The sequence below is a fragment of the Eurosta solidaginis genome, chromosome 5 (genome assembly GCF_040869045.1).
Source record: "Eurosta solidaginis isolate ZX-2024a chromosome 5, ASM4086904v1, whole genome shotgun sequence".
NCBI classification, from domain to species: Eukaryota; Metazoa; Arthropoda; class Insecta; order Diptera; family Tephritidae; genus Eurosta; species Eurosta solidaginis.
The window spans coordinates 161520865-161541339 of record NC_090323.1 but is presented as its reverse complement, the minus strand read 5'-3'; the positions used below and the strand labels follow the sequence as shown (position 1 = coordinate 161541339).

The window sequence follows — 20475 nt, the reverse complement described above, 5'->3', positions numbered from 1 at the left end:
GAGTATTTTAAAAGGGAGTGGGCCTAAGTTCTATAGGTGGACGTCTTTTCGAGATATCGCCATAAAGATGGACCAGGAGTGACTCTAGAATTTGTTTGTACGATATGAGTATCAAATGAAAGGTGTTAATGAGTATTTTAAGAGGGCGTGGGCCTTAGTTCTATATGTGGACGCCTTTTCGAGATATCGCCATAAACGTGGACCAGGGGTGACTCTAGAATTTGTTTGTAATATATGGGTATCAAATGAAAGGTGTTAATGAGTATTTTAAAAGGGAGTGGGCCTTAGTTCTATAGGTGGACGCCTTTTCGGAATATCGTTATAAAAGTGGACCTGGGTTGACTCTAGAATGCGTTTGTACAATATGGGTGTCAAACGAAAAGTGTAATAAGTTTTTTAAAAGGGTGTGGGCCTTAGTTCTATAGGTGGACGCCTTTTCGAGATATCGCCATAAAGGTGGACCAGGGGTGACTCTAGAATTTGTTTGTACGATATGGGTATCAAATGAAAGGTGTTAATGACTATTTTAAAAGGGCGTTGGTCTTAGTTCTATAGGTGGACGACTTTTCGAGATATCTCCATAAAGGTAGACCAGGGGTGACTCTAGAATTTGTTTGTACGATATGGGTATCAAATGAAAGGTGTTAATGAGTATTTTAAAAGGGAGTGGGCCTTAGTTCTATAGGTGGATGCCTTTTCGAGATATCGCCATAAAGGTGGGCCAGGGGTGACTCTAGAACTTTTGTGTACGATATGGGTATCAAATGAAAGGTGTTAATGAGTATTTTAAAAGGGTGTGGGCCTTAGTTCTATAGGTGGACGCCTTTTCGAGATATCGCCATAAAGGTGGACCAGGGGTGACTCTAGAATTTGTTGGTACGATATGGGTATCAAATGAAAGGTGTTAATGAGTATTTTAAAAAGGCGTGGGCCTTAGTTCTATAGGTGGACGCCTTTTCGAGAGATCAACATAAAGGTGGACCAGGGGTGACTCTAGAATTTGTTTGTACGATATGGGTATCAAATGGAAGGTGTTAATGAGTATTTTAAAAAGGAGTGGGCCTTAGTTCTATATGTGAACGCCTTTTCGAGATATCGCCATAAACGTGGACCAGGGGTGACTCTAGAATGTGTTTGTACGATATGGGTATCAAATTAAAGGTATTAATGAGGGTTTTAAAAGGGAGTGGCCCTTAGTTGTATATGTGAAGGCGTTTTCGAGATATCTACCAAAATGTGGACCAGGGTGATCCAGAACATCATCTGTCGGGTACCGCTAGTTTATTTATATATGTAATACCACGTACAGTATTCCTTCCAAGATTCCAAGGGCTTTTGATTTCGCCCTGCAAAACTTTTTCATTTTCTTCTACTTAATATAGTAGGTGTCACACCCATTTTATCAAGTTTTTTTCTAAAGTTATATTTTGCGTCAATAGACCAATACAATTACCATGTTTCATTCATTTTTTCGTATTTGGTATATAATTATGGCATTTTTTTCATTTTTCGTAATTTTCGATATCGAAAAAGTGGGCGTGGTCATAGTCGGATTTCGGCCATTTTTTATACCAATACAAAGTGAGTTCAGATAAGTACGTGAACTGAGTTTAGTAAAGATATATCGATTTTTGCTCAAGTTATCGTGTTAACGGCCGAGCGGAAGGACAGACCGTCGACTGTGTATAAAAACTGGGCGTGGCTTCAACCGATTTCGCCCTTTTTCACAGAAAACAGTTATCGTCCTAGAAGCTAAGCCTCTACCAAATTTCACAAGGATTGGTAAATTTTTGTTCGGCTTATAGCATTAAAAGTATCCTAGACAAATTAAATGAAAAAGGGCGAAGCCACGCCCATTTTGAAATTTTCTTTTATTTTTGTATTTTTTTGCACCATATTATTACTGGAGTTGAATGTTGGCATAATTTACTTATATGCTGTAAAGATATTAACTTTTCTTTTAAAATTTGAATTTAAAAAAAAAATTTTTTTAAAAGTGGGCATGGTCGTTCTCCGATTTTGCTAATTTTTATTAAGCAGACATAAAATAATAAAAGTAACGTTCCTGCCAAATTTCATCATGATATCTTCAACGACTTCCAAATTACAGCTTGCAAAACTTCTAAATTACCTTCATTTAAAAGTGGGCGGTGCCACGCCCATTGTCCAAAATTTTACTAGTTTTCTATTCTGCGTCATAAGCTCAACTCACCTACCAAGTTTCATCGCTTAATGCGTATTTGGTAATGAATTATCGCACTTTTTCGATTTTTCGAAATTTTCGGTATCGAAAAGTGGCCGTGGTTATTGTCCGATATCGTTCATTTTAAATAGCGATCTGAGATGAGTGCCCAGGAACCTACGTACCAAATTTCATCAAGATACCTCAAAATTTACTCAAGTTATCGTGTTAACGGACAGACGGACGGACGGACGGACATGGCTCAATCGAATTTTTTTTCGATACTGATGATTTTGATATATGGAAGTCTATATCTATCTCGATTCCTTTATACCTGTACAACCAACCGTTATGCAATCAAAGTTAATATACTCTGTGAGCTCTGCTCAACTGAGTATAAAAAAAGGTAGATATGATCTTGATACCACGCTTAAGCATTGCTTATCAATTAATACAAATTCACTCACCTCAAAGTCATCCCAATCGTTCCACAGTCGTGCGATTTTACGTGCCTCCAGCCACAATATTGGTACCAAAACTAACGGTAGTATATTCACAAGAAACAAATACGCAATTACAGCTTCCTCAAAAGGTCCACTTAATCTTTTTACAATACTTATTCGATTTTTGGCTACATAAGTGACGTAGGTCTGCGGAAAATTAGAAAAATATCATGTCTTTTAATGGATTTCCTTATCTTCATAAACATTACGAATCTTTTATAATTTGTTCAAATATTGCTGCTAACTATCTACACAAAATTACCGATGCTCTCAGCCCGGGCTTGTACAAGATTTACAAGAGAAACGATCAGCAATATCCATCTAACTACCCCTTTTCCAGTTTAAGTTCAGAAATTTACAATTCAAGTTCAGATTTTCCAATTCAAGTTCAGAAAATTACAATTGAAGTTCAGAAATTCCAATTTAAATTCAGAAAACTACAATTCAAAAAATTACAATTCAAGTTCACAATTTTCATTTCAAGTTCAGAAAATTACAATTCAAGTTCAGAAAATTACAGTTCGAATTAAGAAATTTATAAGTAGGGTTTTAATTTTCAAAAGTTATTTTAATTAATTAATTTTATACTTATATGGTACTTGCGGAAGTGTTGATGCTTCGTTGGCCATGTTGCCAAAATGGTGGCTTGGGTATAGTGTACCCCAAGTTTTCTTCAAGATGTATACATCCCGAACCTTGAAATCAAATGGAGGATAATTCTTTCCAACAAGTCCATGATGACGATACGGCCAAGAAAATACTTCAGTCGAAACAGCAGTTTGGAAGCAGTGGAAGGGAGAGACCTCCAAAGAGTTGCGAAGGGGGAGGAAGAGTTGACCTCTCATGGTGCTCCCAATCGCCGTCAGTTACCGCGAAACAGGGAAAGCTGGCATGATTTATTACGAAAATTCCAAAATCGCGATTAAGTGCCAATTCATGATGAATGATGTTGGCGGATAAGTTGAGATATTTTGACATATGGCGCCAAGATCTATGCAGACAGTACCTATACGTTACTTCCGGGAGTGTGGACGCTCCGTTGACTGTTTAAGTGTTCGTATCTTCGTCATCACTGCTGTCATACTCTGTGCAGATCAATGAAAAAAAAATACCCGACAAATTTTCTGAACTTGAATTGCAATTTTCTGAATTTAAATTGTAAATTTCTGAACTTGAATTGGAAATTTCTGAACTTGAATTGTAAATTTCTGAATTTAAATTGGAATTTCTGAACTTGAATTGTAATTTTATGAACTTGAAACATATATGTAATACTCCTATATTGCTACAAAAGGCTAGGTAAATTCCCAAACATTAGTGTTTAAACGTTTTTGTTTTTGTATTCATTAATCGAATGTACCTAAATTTAAATTTTTTCTTGTCACACTTATGCTGCTACAATCACAAAAATTTTATAGGCTGTCTTGTTTTGTTTTCGAATTCAGAACACATTGCGAGCCTTTTCTATTAGCAATATAGGAGTATTACATATATGACTTGAATTGAAAATTCTGAACTTGAATTGTAAATTTCTGAACTTGAATTGTAAATTTCTGAATTTAAATTAGAAATTATGAACTTGAATTGTAATTTTCTGAACTTAAAATGCAAAAGGTGTAGGCATATTTATATCATGTTCAATCTTACCGCTAAAATGCCGAAAAATACCAGAGAATAACCAAATGGTATTGAAATGAGCAGAAATTTTGCTTTGCCAGGCTCCCGTCTCGTTATAGGTAGAACTCCAATCATATGCAAAAATAATTGTATTGGTGCAATGTTGTTGTAAAAAATGCTCTGAAAACAGTAACAAAGGAAATTTACTAGCTTGCAATGTTTATATTCTGGACTACGGCAAAAGAAACTGTTAAATATGGCCTTAAAATATACTTTTGTTGAGATACCTCAGAATTCTAGAAAGGCATCCAAGACATTGAAATAAGTTGGGTTAGGTTGAGTTCTAGACTTTTAAAAATTCATCGACGCACTGAAAATGCCACCTGGCAGGATGTTAACCGAACTTAAACTTCTTTACTTACTTAACTTTAAGGTATTTCGATTTGTCGGCGTATTAAACTCTGTGATCCATATAAGTCATAGCTGATCTTTATATATATGATCCGAAATCCGAAAGTTGGCTCTGTCAAACTCAAGTTCTTTATGAAAAGAGGGAGCATAGGGGAGCAGATAACCTTCATATTCGAAGTGCTAAAGTCCAATTGTTGGTAGAGACGGACGAAGTTGTGAAATGAACATTTTAAGGACGGATATGAAAAATGTATGAAATAAGCTTCAAATTAGTACCCTTTTTGCTGATGGCAGCAACGGCAAAAGTTTTAAGGACTATAATTTGGGGGCATATACCTGGAATATCCGGCCTCTTGCACGGTATAGTTGATTTCGTGAAGACAAAGGCTGATATCATTAGAATTCAGGAAAAGCGATGGATAGGGCAAGGCAAAACGACAGTAGGGGGGTTTGTGACGTGTACCGCAGTGGTGTTGAGGAAGGAAACGCAATGTGTAGCTGCTCCAGATGAAGGCCAATCGGTTCAAAATAATACATTTTGAAGGACTCTTCTTTTGGGAAAATAAAAGAAACATAATATGACTGTGCCCGTATAACATCAAAATCGTGCTTGGCAACTTTAATGCCAGGCAGACAAGGAAGGGATCGTTGGTCCCACAATCGGAAAATTCAGCCTTCACTATATAACTCTCGCAACGTGTTGAACTATAAGTAACTGGGAAACTAAACAATTCAGACGTCACTGGATTGATTGCCCAGGGCAAAGGCAGGCCAAACTGTTTATACTTCCGGCAACGAAAGTATCAGCCAAACTCATTAACCTAAGCAGAGAGGACCTAAGAAGTCTTACTGGGTACTACACGGGACACTGCGGTCTACGATATCACCTAAGTAAATTAAATCTATCTGATACCCAAATTTGTCGTTTCTGTGAGATGGATGATGAAACGCCGGTTCAAATTCTCTGCGAATGCGTCGCTATAGCTAGGCAGAGACTATCCCATCTAGGTGGTGGGACTCTTAATCCCTATGTGGTATGGAGTACAAAGCCTGAAGAGGTACTTATATACATCAAGAGCTTCCAGATACAAAATTAGGCTGAAAGGTCTTGCGCAACAGATCTGCACAAAGGTCGCAGTGCTTCCAGACCTATTAATAATAATAATAATAACGTGTTGAGATTGATTAACTTCGCCGCGCGCTAAATATGATCATCTGTAAACAATACCAGGTTTTAGCACAAAAACAAACATCAGGCTACTTTTCTCGTAATTAACGGCAGCCATAGTCCCTGTAAATTAAATGTGCGCACTCTACCAGGTCGAAATAGCGACTCGGACCACTTCATTGTGACATCGAAGATACGTACATGCCCGTGTGCAGTGAAAAAAGGAAATATCCGTCATGACCATAGGTTAACAGGGAACCTAAAAAAATTACTTGTACGATGAAGAAAATCGCGCTGCCTTCGAAGGAAAAGGACTCTGATACAGAGCCACACTGCAAACACGCGCAACAACGCCATTTGTGTGCGAGCATTATCGTGACGCGAAAAGGGAGGAGTGACGCCTACTTTCAAGAAAGAAACGTAGAGTCGAAAGCCGTGAGTGCGAAAAGTTGTGAGTGCGTTGTTGGCTGACGAAAAATGATACCCAAAAATCTCGTAAATCAGGGAACGCTTCTCTCTACTGCTAGAGAGCGAGGGAGATGTCGAATCGCTACTGACGTAAATTATCCTCCACACGACTGTGACGAATGCAATATCAACGATAACAAGTAAAGGTGTCTAAGTTCGGGTGTAACCGAAGATTATATACTCAGCATGAGCTTCAATTGTACATTTCATCTACATAACACGAGGCACCGCTACAATTAAACTTGATAAGTGAAATATTATTGATTCAAAACTATTTTTTGCTAAGTTATAGCTTATTATTCTAGTCTACGACCCTTTTAAATTTGTTTGATATCTAAGTAGCCGTGGTCTTTAAACAATCCCGTCCATTTTTACTAGAAATATTTTCTACTATAAGGAAAATATGTGCACACAATTTCATTACGATCCGTTAATTTTTCTTGGAGTTATGGCTCCCGAAACATAGAAAATTTCTTAGTCATAAAAGGGGCGGTGCCACACCCATTTTCAAAAATTTTAATGTTTTCCAATTTAATATTATAATACAATTTAGAAAGTAAAATTCTATTGATACAAAGCTCTTTTTCGCTAAGATATAGCTTATTATTTTGGTCTACGACCCATTTAAAAAGCTTTTATATAAAAGTGGGTGTGGTCCTTAACCGATTTCGTTAATTTTTCTTCAAAGCATTCTTTCTAGTAAAGGCAACATCTCTGCCGAATTTTGTTACGATAGTATGTATTTAATTAGCGAGCTTTGCTCATATTGCTTTATACAATGGTTTTTGTAATTGATATTAGAGAAAAATTGTAAGTTTACAAACGGCGATGGTTACTAGGACATGTTTCTGAATTTCACTTCTTCATCAGCTAGCTTTTCGGGAGCTGAGCGTTGAACTCGAGTCTCCAACATTCATATCAGTGCAAGCCTTTTAGCTGCTACGCCATATGAATGTTCCGTTGTTCGCTGTACAATTGGTCTCTAAGAGTTACGATAGGTTTAACGGTTTTTGATTTCTGATTAATAATATTTGCAAATTTGATTTTATCACAAGTGGGCGGTGCCACGCCCATTTTGAAAAATGTTTTCTAATTTTTATCAAGAGTCTCAATATCAGTCCACACGTCAAATTTCAACATTCTAGGTGTATTATTTACTAAATAATCAGGTTTTTTGTGTTTTCCAAAATGTTATATATATAAGAAGTGGGCGTGGATATCATCCAATTTCACTCATTTTCAATACCAATCCATTCTGCGTCCAGATTAAGATCGTGTACCAACTTTGGTGAAGATGTCTTAATATTTACTCAAGTTATCGTGTTAACGGACAGACGAACGGACGGACGGACGGACATGGCTGAAACAAATTTTTTTTCGATACTGATGATTTTGATATATGGAAGTTTATATCTATCTCGATTCCTTTATACCTGTACAACCAACAGTTATCCATTCAAAGTTAATATACTTTGTGTGCAAAATACGCTTAGTATAAAAAAGGCACCGGGAAACAACAGACTATCGCCTAAGCTGTTTAAACACGGGCGATTGCATCACTCTAGATTAGAATTTAAGTGTTGTCTGTGACTCCCACAAGAAAATACCGAATTAGCCTGCTTAATATGGGTACACAACGCTTTAAGCAAAGAAAGGTGATCATTGCTTGGATTAAGTACATTATTTTCCTTTTGATACTTTTGTTATTTCATTCACTTACTGGACGAAAATTTTCATTCAATGTGGTTGCTGTACCAACCGATACGCGACTACCGCGACTAGTATTGACGTTATTATTGAAGGTATAAGCCTCGTTATCTAATAAGCCGGTGGAATATTTTCGTAAACCATCATTATGACCGGTAAATGTGGGCTTAACATTGAGAAAAACGGTATCGGTCTTCTTGCGACGTTTATAACCGTTAAACATTATTAATTTCTTTTGTGTTTATTATTGCACTTATATTTTTGAAGAAGATACCGTTAGCACTAAACAACTGAAAACTTTCAAATGAATCGCTAAATGTACACTACACTTCAATCAGCATAGTCATTCTAGCTTGGCAATTGAAATGTTTGTATCTAGAAGAGGCGTGGAAGTGCAAACATTAAAAATTCATTGATATTTGTGTTTTATACTTTTATTTACTTTGAAATCGTTAAATGTCAAGCTGGAAGAAGTTATGCTTTCGGCAGTGGAATAAGAAGGTTGACAATACAAAGACAATGAGTGCAATCAATGTCCTATCGTACAATATATTGGCTGACCTTAACCCAGAAAATTTTTGATTTTGGTTGTTTGTATACAAATGTATCTTTTATTTATAATATTGTAACGAATTTAGGGAAACTCCGCTTATTTGTAACCTTCTGCTAACTTTCGAATCGCTAAACTGTTGAATAAATAACTCCAATATTCAGTAATGCAAAATGGCCTTTATTAGACTACTTTGAGAATACTTCACAATAACTCTTACTTCACAACTAATTGCGTGTTTAAATCAAACTGCCTACTGACTACTCAGCTTGCGCTGTTTTTATACTTTCCGTTGCTTCATTCGCATATTTCTACTAAAGTCTAGACGTTTCGCTTTCTGGAACTGCTTGACTTAAATTTAGTTTCTTATCTAAAACAGCTTGTTTAATATAGATATGGTTAGAATCGGCTGACACAGGTCCGTCAGAACGTCAAATAGACTGAATATATCCATAATACTACGAGAAAATTGTGCGACCAAACTGGAAACCCCTTCAGGAACCAAGGCATCCGTAATAAAATCATACTGTCCTTAGCAAATTGTAAACGTTTTGATGGATCCAACGCACTTGCTAAATCGAAAAAGTGTGCCACTCTTAGATAGATGGTTGTAACGATAGCCTTTCAGCGTATTGGCCTACGCCTATGAGAACATGTATCGATGTTAACAAATACCAGCCGCAATTTTGCAAAAATTTGAACAACAGTGTTTGGGCATCATGTGATTGGTAGCCAAACACTTAGGGCGTTCCAATGAGCTATCCAGCTCTTGATCACGATCAAATCTCAATGGAACGACGAGAATCAGTACTATGTGTATACACATGAGAGGGTGTCTGTTATTTACAAACGTTTTTATTCCCGAACCGCTCCATAAAATTTTACTTAAAAAGTCAATAACAAATTATCAAACCAGGAACTAGTCTTATTAGTTCCTTAATCAATGCCACAAAAGCAATATATTTTCCATATACAATTTTATGGGTTTTTGCACCTAAGCAAGGCTAAGAGTACTAATGCTTAACCAAAGGGTTGACAGTTAAAACGTATACAAAAATGTCGGATGAGGCACCAGAATACGCGTTTTGAACTAAATAACAATCGTTCCAAGGTTGACTTCTGTCAGGACCTTTGTGCAAAAAGCAATCGAACATTACGTTGCGGTGCTTGTATTTTTCATATTTTGTAGTAGATAGGCAAATAAGAAATGTAAAATTTTTCTCTCGCGGTTTAAAATGAATATAATAAAGGAGTCCAGAATTTTGTGTATTTGATGTTGGTAGCGTTGCTATAGCATATAAAAGCTAGGGATCGTGAACAACTTTTTTCATATTTTTTTTTTGTTTTGACAGTTAATGATTTGCTATTCGAAGCTGAAAAAATAAATTATGGTTGGGAGGACTCCACTTGACAGGACCGGCTTCATCTTTTCTTATTCCCTTTTCATGCCCCTTACGTCTATAACTATATTTTCTAACTCACATACAGCTATGAACCCTATTTTTGTTCATGCGACTGTTGGTGAGGACGGTGGTGAGACCTCACCCAAGGCGATGATCTAGCCTGGGATGCAAGTATACCTGCTTGAAACCGCTCCTCGCCACCCAAGCAGTCAGCCACGTAACAATAGATAGATTGTTCTGAGGCTATGCGACCTATAGGTCCGTGAATCCAAGGATCTTTAGGCTTCTTCTCGTTACTGCATCGCATTCGAGAAGGATCTGTTCTGCAGTCTCATCATTGCAGTCACAGAACTGACAGACGGTATTTGGCCACAAGTACATGAAATTACAGAAGGGTTGAAGAAACTGATTGAAATTTGAGCGGTTATATATACCTCGTCTGTGCAATGGGCTTTTTAGTCTTATCATAGCTTTATAACGCTTTGTGTTGTTTACTCCTATTACCAGTTTTGTTCTCTGAGGCGTTCCTCTCTTCGTTATGGTAGGCTCGGTCCTTCTTTTTAGTTTCTACCCACCCCATCTGTGGCCAGATACCCAAGCCATACGGGGGATGTTATGGTAGGCTCTGTCTCCGTTGTTCGTTTTCATTCACCCCATCAGTGGCCAGGTACCCCAGCCATACGAATGATGATATTACTTCTTAAACGCTGTAGTCTTTCCGCACACTCACGGACTGCTGATGATCTTATCTCAACTGAAAATATGGCCTCTAGTATGACCGGACTTTCGCTGAGACAATTTTCTCATTAGTGCAGCCTCGTGGTATTGACATTTTGGCTCTGGGGCCGAAGATCCTCTCTTCGATGCCCTCTGGTGTCTTAGAACCATCGGTGTACACTATGAGAGTGTGATCATGGGGGAGTTTATTCTTCAGAACTATTCTGATACGTTTTTCCAACCGAATTGTCATGGTGTAATTCTTAAGAAACTGGATGAGTGGAAATGTGTCACACATAGCTTGATCCTTTTTTCAACGAGTGAACATACATTTACAGATCGTTAATAATCTGCATTTTCGTTCTGATTTCTTACCGTACGTTATTTGTCGGGCTTCAACAGCCGTGTCATGCAAATAGTATAGTATAGTGTGAATATTTCGCCGAAATATCTGGTAGTTTAGACCTTGTTAACTATGCCTTTAAAAATCAGAGGAGAGCAGCGCGAGGTGGTTGGCAAAGAGAAAAAAAGGTTTTAGAGAGTTTTATATATGTTTGCTGTCCTTTGACAGATACAGATCCGTACATTCCTTTAACCAACATTGTTAAGGTACTATCCCGACCATGTCAAGAGCGTTTCAAAATAACCATATTGTTGCTTATAGTTCCATGAAAAACAGCGAAATAGGTGTACGATACATTCATATCTGTATTTCACTCGGATAGGTGAGGTTGACAACTAGGTTGCGGAAGTTGTGTAACTATAAAGTTTTGTATTGCGCTTATCCACTCCGCCTATCCCTCTAATCCAGGGAAATATGGCATCTAGCGACATATTTGGTTATATTTGTAATCACCCAAGCACATTGTTATGGTCAACTTGCAGGATGTACGCTTTTAATGCTCTGCTGACTCATGGTAGGAGGTTAGTTAATAGGGAAAAGGTTAGGATTCACCCTCACTCATGTTTGCTTGGGGTGGTTAAAACAAATTTTCGTTAATTTCGCGCGAGTGGCATCGCCAAAGAATCCAATGGAGTGGGAAAATTCCCAATAACGGCAACCACCATGGCGTAGCTATACAAGGTGACAGCTGACTTGTAGTTTTTATACGATTTGACACATCAACTTTCAGCGCAGTACGATTTTGACATTAGTCCATCGGTTCACAAAAACAAAGTATATGGAACTTTTAATGATGGCTGCAGGAATGTCACCACGACTACCACCTTGTATGGTTCCACCATGGCAACCACAGTTAAATCATGCCATTTAACAGCGCTTTTCCATGGCGCAGTCGCAATAGGAGTTGAATTTTTCTTCCTGACGCCATGACGGCTTGGTGCGCCATTTCAAAAGATCAAAATGTAAAGTGCGTTGAAAAGTGTCGGTTACGTTTGCGTGGTGATCGTTCATTATTGATAAATTCATTTAAAATCTATTAAATTTGGAAAGTAATACCAACGTTAAATATGTAAGTTGTGTTCTTATGTGTATTTAAGACTTATTGTCCATTTGTATAGCCTCAGTTTTTGTAGGAACATAGTTTATATATATCGTCGGAGTTTGGTTTCCAATAAGCATACTAAAAGTGAATGTGGAGATTTCCGCGAATGTTGCATTAGAAAATGAGTTCGATAGCTTTCGAAATGCTTAATTAGAGGGCTCCGCGCAGTTGTTTTAATTGGTGTTAAAATAACAACAGAGATTACTGAATTGCTGAAATACCACTTGAATTTAATAAAATGTTTAGCAAGCAAATGATAGACAGGGTTGCTTAATGACCCCACTTTCAGTAAAAAAAAGTAAAAATGGGAAAAAATTTCTCATAACCACGAAAATAATATTCCGAAATAAAATACCAAATCACAGAAACTACACCGTAAGAGAACCTCTAGTTCAAAACTGGTGCACTTCTATTGCATTCTGAACCACTAAAAGTTCGCCATCTATCTTTTTAACATTGCAATATATTAGGAGATGGAAGTTGTCCTCACAATTATACACAAACTTCCACTTTAGAACTAGTTCTTTATTTGCACTTTTTGGATAGTTACGAGCTAGTGTAAAATATTATAGTTCCTTCTCGGTAACATTTCGTTGGCCCCTAACCGGAGCGAAATCCTACATGTCGCTTCTAAAAAAATAAAAATAAATGTAAGGTGCCATAACCTCCGAAGAGATCTAAGGCCGATCTTCTCTTCCCATTTGCGTCGTGCTCCTCTTGATTTTCCCTACAAATTGGCTGGACGGGACCTACATGATTTATGCCGATTCCGAACGGCATCTACAAGGCAGATGAGTTTTCACTGAGAGCTTTTCATGGCAGAAATACACTCGGAGCGCTTGCCAAACACTGCCGAGGGGAAACCCCGCTTAGAACAATTTTCTTCTAATTGAAAAACCTTATTTCTAAAATTTTTGATGTTGCTTTGCCCGAGATGTGAACCCAGGGCATACGGTGTGGTAGGCGGAGCACGCTACCATCACACCACGGTGGCCGCCATGTCGCTTCTAGTACAATATTATCGCAGTTTTTTGATAGTGCCGGACTGGTGGAATAGTCTTGAAAAGAGGCATTCTCATATGTAGTAGTAGCTTGTTAAAGCTGGTAGCAGTATTTTTTGTTGATGGCCTATTTTTAAATATATGTTAAATATGAAATATATAAATCCAACTGGCGATTTTATAATTGTAAATATAGCAACTAACAAAGTAGTACTTATTTGGCACTCAAGGTCTAGCTCCGAACCAGAGATTGGTATCACTAGTTGCTGACTTCCCTTGAGGATAACTTACTATTATCATGTGAAGTTAGAAGAGGCTCCTCTTCTTTTGGGTACAGCTTTGCTTATATTCTTTGGTCATATGCCCCATATATTTCAGCTATGGTGTTAGTTATCCATTTTTCTAGTTATCAATATATAATTTTATTTATGAATCAATTTTAATTACCATTTTTTCCATATATGTAATACTCCTATATTGCTACAAAAGGCTAGGTACATTCCCAAACATCAGAGTGCCGACATATTGCTGTTTAAACGTTTTTGTTTTTGTATTCTATAATCGAGTGTAGCCAAATTTAAATTTTTTCATGTCACACTTATGCTGCTACAATCACAAAAATTTATAATAATAATAATAATACCCAACGGATTAAACCCTCCAAAGCCCGCCCGACCGGCGCGAGGGGCGCATCCGCATGACGCACGGATTTGTTATTGCCGAGTTGTTGATAGGCGGAGGTTTGTTAAGCGTCGAGATCTAAAACTGCTCAGCTACAGAATAAAAATCATCAGCTGAGTACTATACATAACAGTTAGAAATTACATAGAAATTATACATATATATACTACATTGTTAAATAAGTGAACATTTTTAATTTATTTGATTTTTTTTTTTTTTTTTTTTTTTTGTTAAGAGTTAAGATAGGATAAGACAGTTTTCTTTATGGTAAAAAGTGAATCCGTTATATCAAATGAATTAGAATGAGTGTTAAAATCATGACACAAACACCGAAAAGATTCATTTAATTCGAAATTAGTTCTACACTGCCTCAAAAGAAGAGGTTTGTAATATCTTGACACCCGTGATGGGACGTTGAAATTTACTTCGTTCAAAAGAATTGGACTAGAAATCAGTCCATTCAGGAGTTTAGCCATAAATATAACGCCTAGCATTTCTCTACGACTTGCAAGAGTTGGAAGATTTATAAGCTTTAACCGACTAGTATAAGGTGGAAGATTATACGCAGAGTCCCACTGGAAATTCCTTAAAGAGAAAAGTAGAAATTGCTTTTGTATTGATTCAAGTCTATCTGCATGAACTCGATATTGTGGATTCCAGACTATTGATCCGTATTCTAGTATCGGTCTAACTAAGGTGATGAAAAGGGCTTTAGTTACATAAGGGTCACTAAATTCTTTGGACCACTGTTTCACGTATGAAAGAACACCTCTAGCCTTATTGACAGTAGCATTAATATGAAGGTTGAAACTAAGTTTAGCATCTATCGTGACTCCCAAGTCCTCAAAATAGTTTACTGATAGAAGACAAAAATTATTAATTACGTAAGAGGCTCCTGGTAAAGATCTTCGAGATAGGCACATGAATTTGCATTTATTGAGGTTCAGCGGCATTGAATTTACGTTGCACCAAGTAACTAGGCAGTTTAAATCCCCTTGAAGCAAGGGACGTTCTTCGATAGACGCATAAGACCTAAAAAGTTTTACATCATCAGCATACATTAAGATTTTGGAATATTTTATAGTGGTACAGATATCATTAATAAATAGCAAGAACAGAATTGGACCAAGGTGGCTGCCTTGTGGGACGCCAGAGGGAACATCGATGACATTTGAAAAAGTATTTTTAAAAATAACTTTTTGCGTTCGACCGCAGAGATACGACGAGATCCACTGGGTGAGACCAGGTTGGAAGCCAAGCCGATCCAGCTTGTAGATAAGTAAGGAGTGGGATACTTTGTCAAATGCTTTACTGAAATCAGTATAAATAACATCTGTGTGAAGATTTTCTCTAAATCCCTTAGAAACATGAGTTGTGAACTCAAGTAGATTAGTAATGGTAGATTTGCCTTTACAGAATCCGTGTTGCGGTTCTGCAATCAAAGTAGAAATGGAAAATGTTAGCTGATTGGCAACGATAGCTTCAAACAACTTTGGGATGGCCGACAACTTTGCTATTCCTCGATAGTTCTCTACACACGACCTACTACCACTTTTGTGAAGGGGTATGAGAAAAGATTCCTTCCAAGCAGAAGGAAAGACTCCACTTTTTAGGGACATATTGAATAAATCAGTTAGAGGCTGATAAATGTGCTCAGCGCATTTTTTAAGAAAACAAGTGGGAATTAAATCAGGACCGTACTTGTAAGATTCTTTCAAAGACGTTAAATATGAAAAAACTTCATCCGGATATATTTCTGGAATATTAATGGTGTTAAGTGAGTTAAGCTGAAATGGATATTCATTTGAAAAAGTATTAAATTCATTGGAATAGTTGGACTTGAAAAATTGTGCAAAGAAGTTAGCAATATCTAGCGGTGTGAAGTTAGCCCCCCCCAACTAAAAATGTTTAATTTTTTAAAATGCTAATCGTTTGATAGTCGTTTGATAATGATTGATACGCTTCTATTTTCGTTTGATAGTTATTCGTTTGTTAGAAAAAAAAAATTTAAATATCTATGTGAAGTTAGCCCCCCCAACTAAAAATTTTGAATTTTTTAAAACGCTAATCGTTTGATAGTCGTTTGATAATGATTGATACACTTCGATATTCGTTTGATAGTTATTCGTTTGTTGAAAAAACGACATTTTTTAAAATATCTATGTGAAGTTAGCCCCCCCAACTAAAAATTTTTAATTTTTTAAAACGCTAATCGTTTGATAGTCGTTTGATAATGATTGATACACTTCGATATTCGTTTTATAGTTATTCGTTTGTTAGAAAAACGACATTTTTTAAAATATCTATGTGAAGTTAGCCCCCCCAACTAAACATTTTTAATTTTTTAAAACGCTAATCGTTTGATAGTCGTTTGATAATGATTGATACACTTCGATATTCGTTTGATAGTTATTCGTTTGTTAGAAAAACGACATTTTTTAAAATATCTATGTGAAGTTAGCCCCCCCAACTAAAAATTTTTAATTTTTTAAAACGCTAGTCGTTTGATAGTCGTTTGATAATGATTGATACACTTCGATATTCGTTTGATATTTATTCGTTTGTTAGAAAAACGAAATTTTTTAAAATATCTATGTGAAGTTAGCCCCCCCAACTAAAAATTTTTAATTTTTTAAAACGCTAATCGTTTGATAGTCGTTTGATAATGATTGATACGCTTCTATTTTCGTTTGATAGTTATTCGTTTGTTAGAAAAACGAAATTTTTTAAAATATCTATGTGAAGTTAGCCCCCCCAACTAAAAATTTTTAATTTTTTAAAACGCTAATCGTTTGATAGTCGTTTGATAATGATTGATACGCTTCTATTTTCGTTTGATAGTTATTCGTTTGTTAGAAAAAAAAAATTTAAATATCTATGTGAAGTTAGCCCCCCCAACTAAAAATTTTGAATTTTTTAAAACGCTAATCGTTTGATAGTCGTTTGATAATGATTGATACACCTCGATATTCGTTTGATAGTTATTCGTTTGTTAAAAAAACGACATTTTTTAAAATATCTATGTGAAGTTAGCCCCCCCAACTAAAAATTTTTAATTTTTTAAAACGCTAATCGTTTGATAGTCGTTTGATAATGATTGATACACTTCGATATTCGTTTTATAGTTATTCGTTTGTTAGAAAAACGACATTTTTTAAAATATCTATGTGAAGTTAGCTCCCCCAACTAAACATTTTTAATTTTTTAAAACGCTAATCGTTTGATAGTCGTTTGATAATGATTGATACACTTCGATATTCGTTTGATAGTTATTCGTTTGTTAGAAAAACGACATTTTTTAAAATATCTATGTGAAGTTAGCCCCCCCAACTAAAAATTTTTAATTTTTTAAAACGCTAATCGTTTGATAGTCGTTTGATAATGATTGATACACTTCGATATTCGTTTGATAGTTATTCGTTTGTTAGAAAAACGACATTTTTTAAAATATCTATGTGAAGTTAGCTCCCCCAACTAAACATTTTTAATTTTTTAAAACGCTAATCGTTTGATAGTCGTTTGATAATGATTGATACACTTCGATATTCGTTTGATAGTTATTCGTTTGTTAGAAAAACGACATTTTTTAAAATATCTATGTGAAGTTAGCCCCCCCAACTAAAAATTTTTAATTTTTTAAAACGCTAATCGTTTGATAGTCGTTTGATAATGATTGATACACTTCGATATTCGTTTGATAGTTATTCGTTTGTTAGAAAAACGACATTTTTTAAAATATCTATGTGAAGTTAGCCCCCCCAACTAAAAATTTTTAATTTTTTAAAACGCTAGTCGTTTGATAGTCGTTTGATAATGATTGATACACTTCGATATTCGTTTGATATTTATTCGTTTGTTAGAAAAACGAAATTTTTTAAAATATCTATGTGAAGTTAGCCCCCCCAACTAAAAATTTTTAATTTTTTAAAACGCTAATCGTTTGATAGTCGTTTGATAATGATTGATACACTTCGATATTCGTTTGATAGTTATTCGTTTGTTAGAAAAACGACATTTTTTAAAATATCTATGTGAAGTTAGCCCCCCCAACTAAAAATTTTTAATTTTTTAAAACGCTAATCGTTTGATAGTCGTTTGATAATGATTGATACACTTCGATATTCGTTTGATAGTTATTCGTTTGTTAGAAAAACGACATTTTTTAAAATATCTATGTGAAGTTAGCCCCCCCAACTAAAAATTTTTAATTTTTTAAAACGCTAATCGTTTGATAGTCGTTTGATAATGATTGATACACTTCGATATTCGTTTGATAGTTATTCGTTTGTTAGAAAAACGAAATTTTTTAAAATATCTATGTGAAGTTAGCCCCCCCAACTAAAAATTTTTAATTTTTTAAAACGCTAATCGTTTGATAGTCGTTTGATAATGATTGATACACTTCGATATTCGTTTGATATTTATTCGTTTGTTAGAAAAACGAAATTTTTTAAAATATCTATGTGAAGTTAGCCCCCCCAACTAAAAATTTTTAATTTTTTAAAACGCTAATCGTTTGATAGTCGTTTGATAGTCGTTTGATAATGATTGATACACTTCGATATTCGTTTGATAGTTATTCGTTTGTTAGAAAAACGACATTTTTTAAAATATCTATGTGAAGTTAGCCCCCCCAACTAAAAATTTTTAATTTTATAAAACGCTAATCGTTTGATAGTCGTTTGATAATGATTGATACACTTCGATATTCGTTTGATAGTTATTCGTTTGTTAGAAAAACGACATTTTTTAAAATATCTATGTGAAGTTAGCCCCCCCAACTAAAAATTTTTAATTTTTTAAAACGCTAATCGTTTGATAGTCGTTTGATAATGATTGATACACTTCGATATTCGTTTGATAGTTATTCGTTTGTTAGAAAAACGAAATTTTTTAAAATATCTATGTGAAGTTAGCCCCCCCAACTAAAAATTTTTAATTTTTTAAAACGCTAATCGTTTGATAGTCGTTTGATAATGATTGATACACTTCGATATTCGTTTGGTAGTTATTCGTTTGTTAGAAAAACGACATTTTTTAAAATATCTATGTGAAGTTAGCCCCCCAACTAAAAATTTTTAATTTTTTAAAACGCTAATCGTTTGATAATGATTGATACACTTCGATATTCGTTTGATAGTTATTCGTTTGTTAGAAAAACGACATTTTTTAAAATATCTATGTGAAGTTAGCCCCCCCAACTAAAAATTTTTAATTTTTTAAAACGCTAATCGTTTGATAGTCGTTTGATAATGATTGATACACTTCGATATTCGTTTGATAGTTATTCGTTTGTTAGAAAAACGAAATTTTTTAAAATATCTATGTGAAGTTAGCCCCCCCAACTAAAAATTTTTAATTTTTTAAAACGCTAATCGTTTGATAGTCGTTTGATAATGATTGATACACTTCGATATTCGTTTGATAGTTATTCGTTTGTTAGAAAAACGACATTTTTTAAAATATCTATGTGAAGTTAGCCCCCCAACTAAAAATTTTTAATTTTTTAAAACGCTAATCGTTTGATAGTCGTTTGATAATGATTGATACACTTCGATATTCGTTTGATAGTAATTCGTTTGTTAGAAAAACGACATTTTTTAAAATATCTATGTGAAGTTAGCCCCCCCAACTAAAAATTTTTAATTTTTTAAAACACTAATCGTTTGATAGTCGTTTGATAATGATTGATACACTTCGATATTCGTTTGATAGTTATTCGTTTGTTAGAAAAACGAAATTTTTTAAAATATCTATGTGAAGTTAGCCCCCCCAACTAAAAATTTTTAATTTTTTAAAACGCTAATCGTTTGATAGTCGTTTGATAATGATCGATACACTTCGATATTCGTTTGATAGTTATTCGTTTGTTAGAAAAACGACATTTTTTAAAATATCTATGTGAAGTTAGCCCCCCCAACTAAAAATTTTTAATTTTTTAAAACGCTAATCGTTTGATAGTCGTTTGATAATGATTGATACACTTCGATATTCGTTTGATAGTTATTCGTTTGTTAGAAAAATGACATTTTTTAAAAAATATCTATGTGAAGTTAGCCCCCCCAACTAAAAATTTTTAATATTTTAAAACGCTAATCGTTTGATAATGTTTGATACGCTTTTATATGCGTTTGATAGTTATTCGTTCGTTAAAATAAAATTTAAATATCTACATATGTCAAATTGCCCCCAGTTGATAATTTTTCAGGCTCTAGAGGCCTAGGAGCTCGAAGCGATGTCTATGTCATTCTCTGGTTGATAATACGTGATAATGCAACTGGCTGCACTCCCCTCGTTGCGGCTCTTAAGTTAGAAGGGCATACAAATTTTATGTCATTTTTATATATAGGAAGAAGATAAACATTAATTTCAGGGTACCTCTTATCCGTAGTTTTGATTATATCTGTTAAACGGCTTTAAATAAACCAAATAGTTTACTTTTATGTCATCAGCATCTTTATTTGATATCCATTTTATACAATTACATAAAAAATTCCGGGGTCCCTAATATGGGTTTCGACACCATAGGCAATAATAATAAAAAAGACTTTAGCCGATTGTC

General features: G+C 35.1%; 1 protein-coding gene across 5 annotated transcripts in view; it reads right to left on the bottom strand.

Annotated features, from left to right (window-relative positions):
* Positions 1-20475, bottom strand: part of Gr63a (Gustatory receptor 63a) — an 88563-nt gene that overhangs the window by 3741 nt on the left and 64347 nt on the right. For 2 of the 5 annotated variants that reach the window (XM_067756559.1, XM_067756562.1), the window contains exons 1-3: positions 13680-14277; positions 4333-4482; positions 2650-2832 (exon numbers count right to left, since the gene is read on the bottom strand). In XM_067756559.1, the coding sequence (XP_067612660.1) occupies positions 2650-2832; positions 4333-4482; positions 13680-13691 (345 nt within the window). In that variant the 5' untranslated portion in view covers positions 13692-14277. Of the gene's footprint in view, positions 1-2649; positions 2833-4332; positions 4483-8069; positions 8280-13679; positions 14278-20475 lie in introns of those variants that run through there. The other 3 variants (XM_067756561.1, XM_067756560.1, XM_067756563.1) reach the window with 2 other exon arrangements.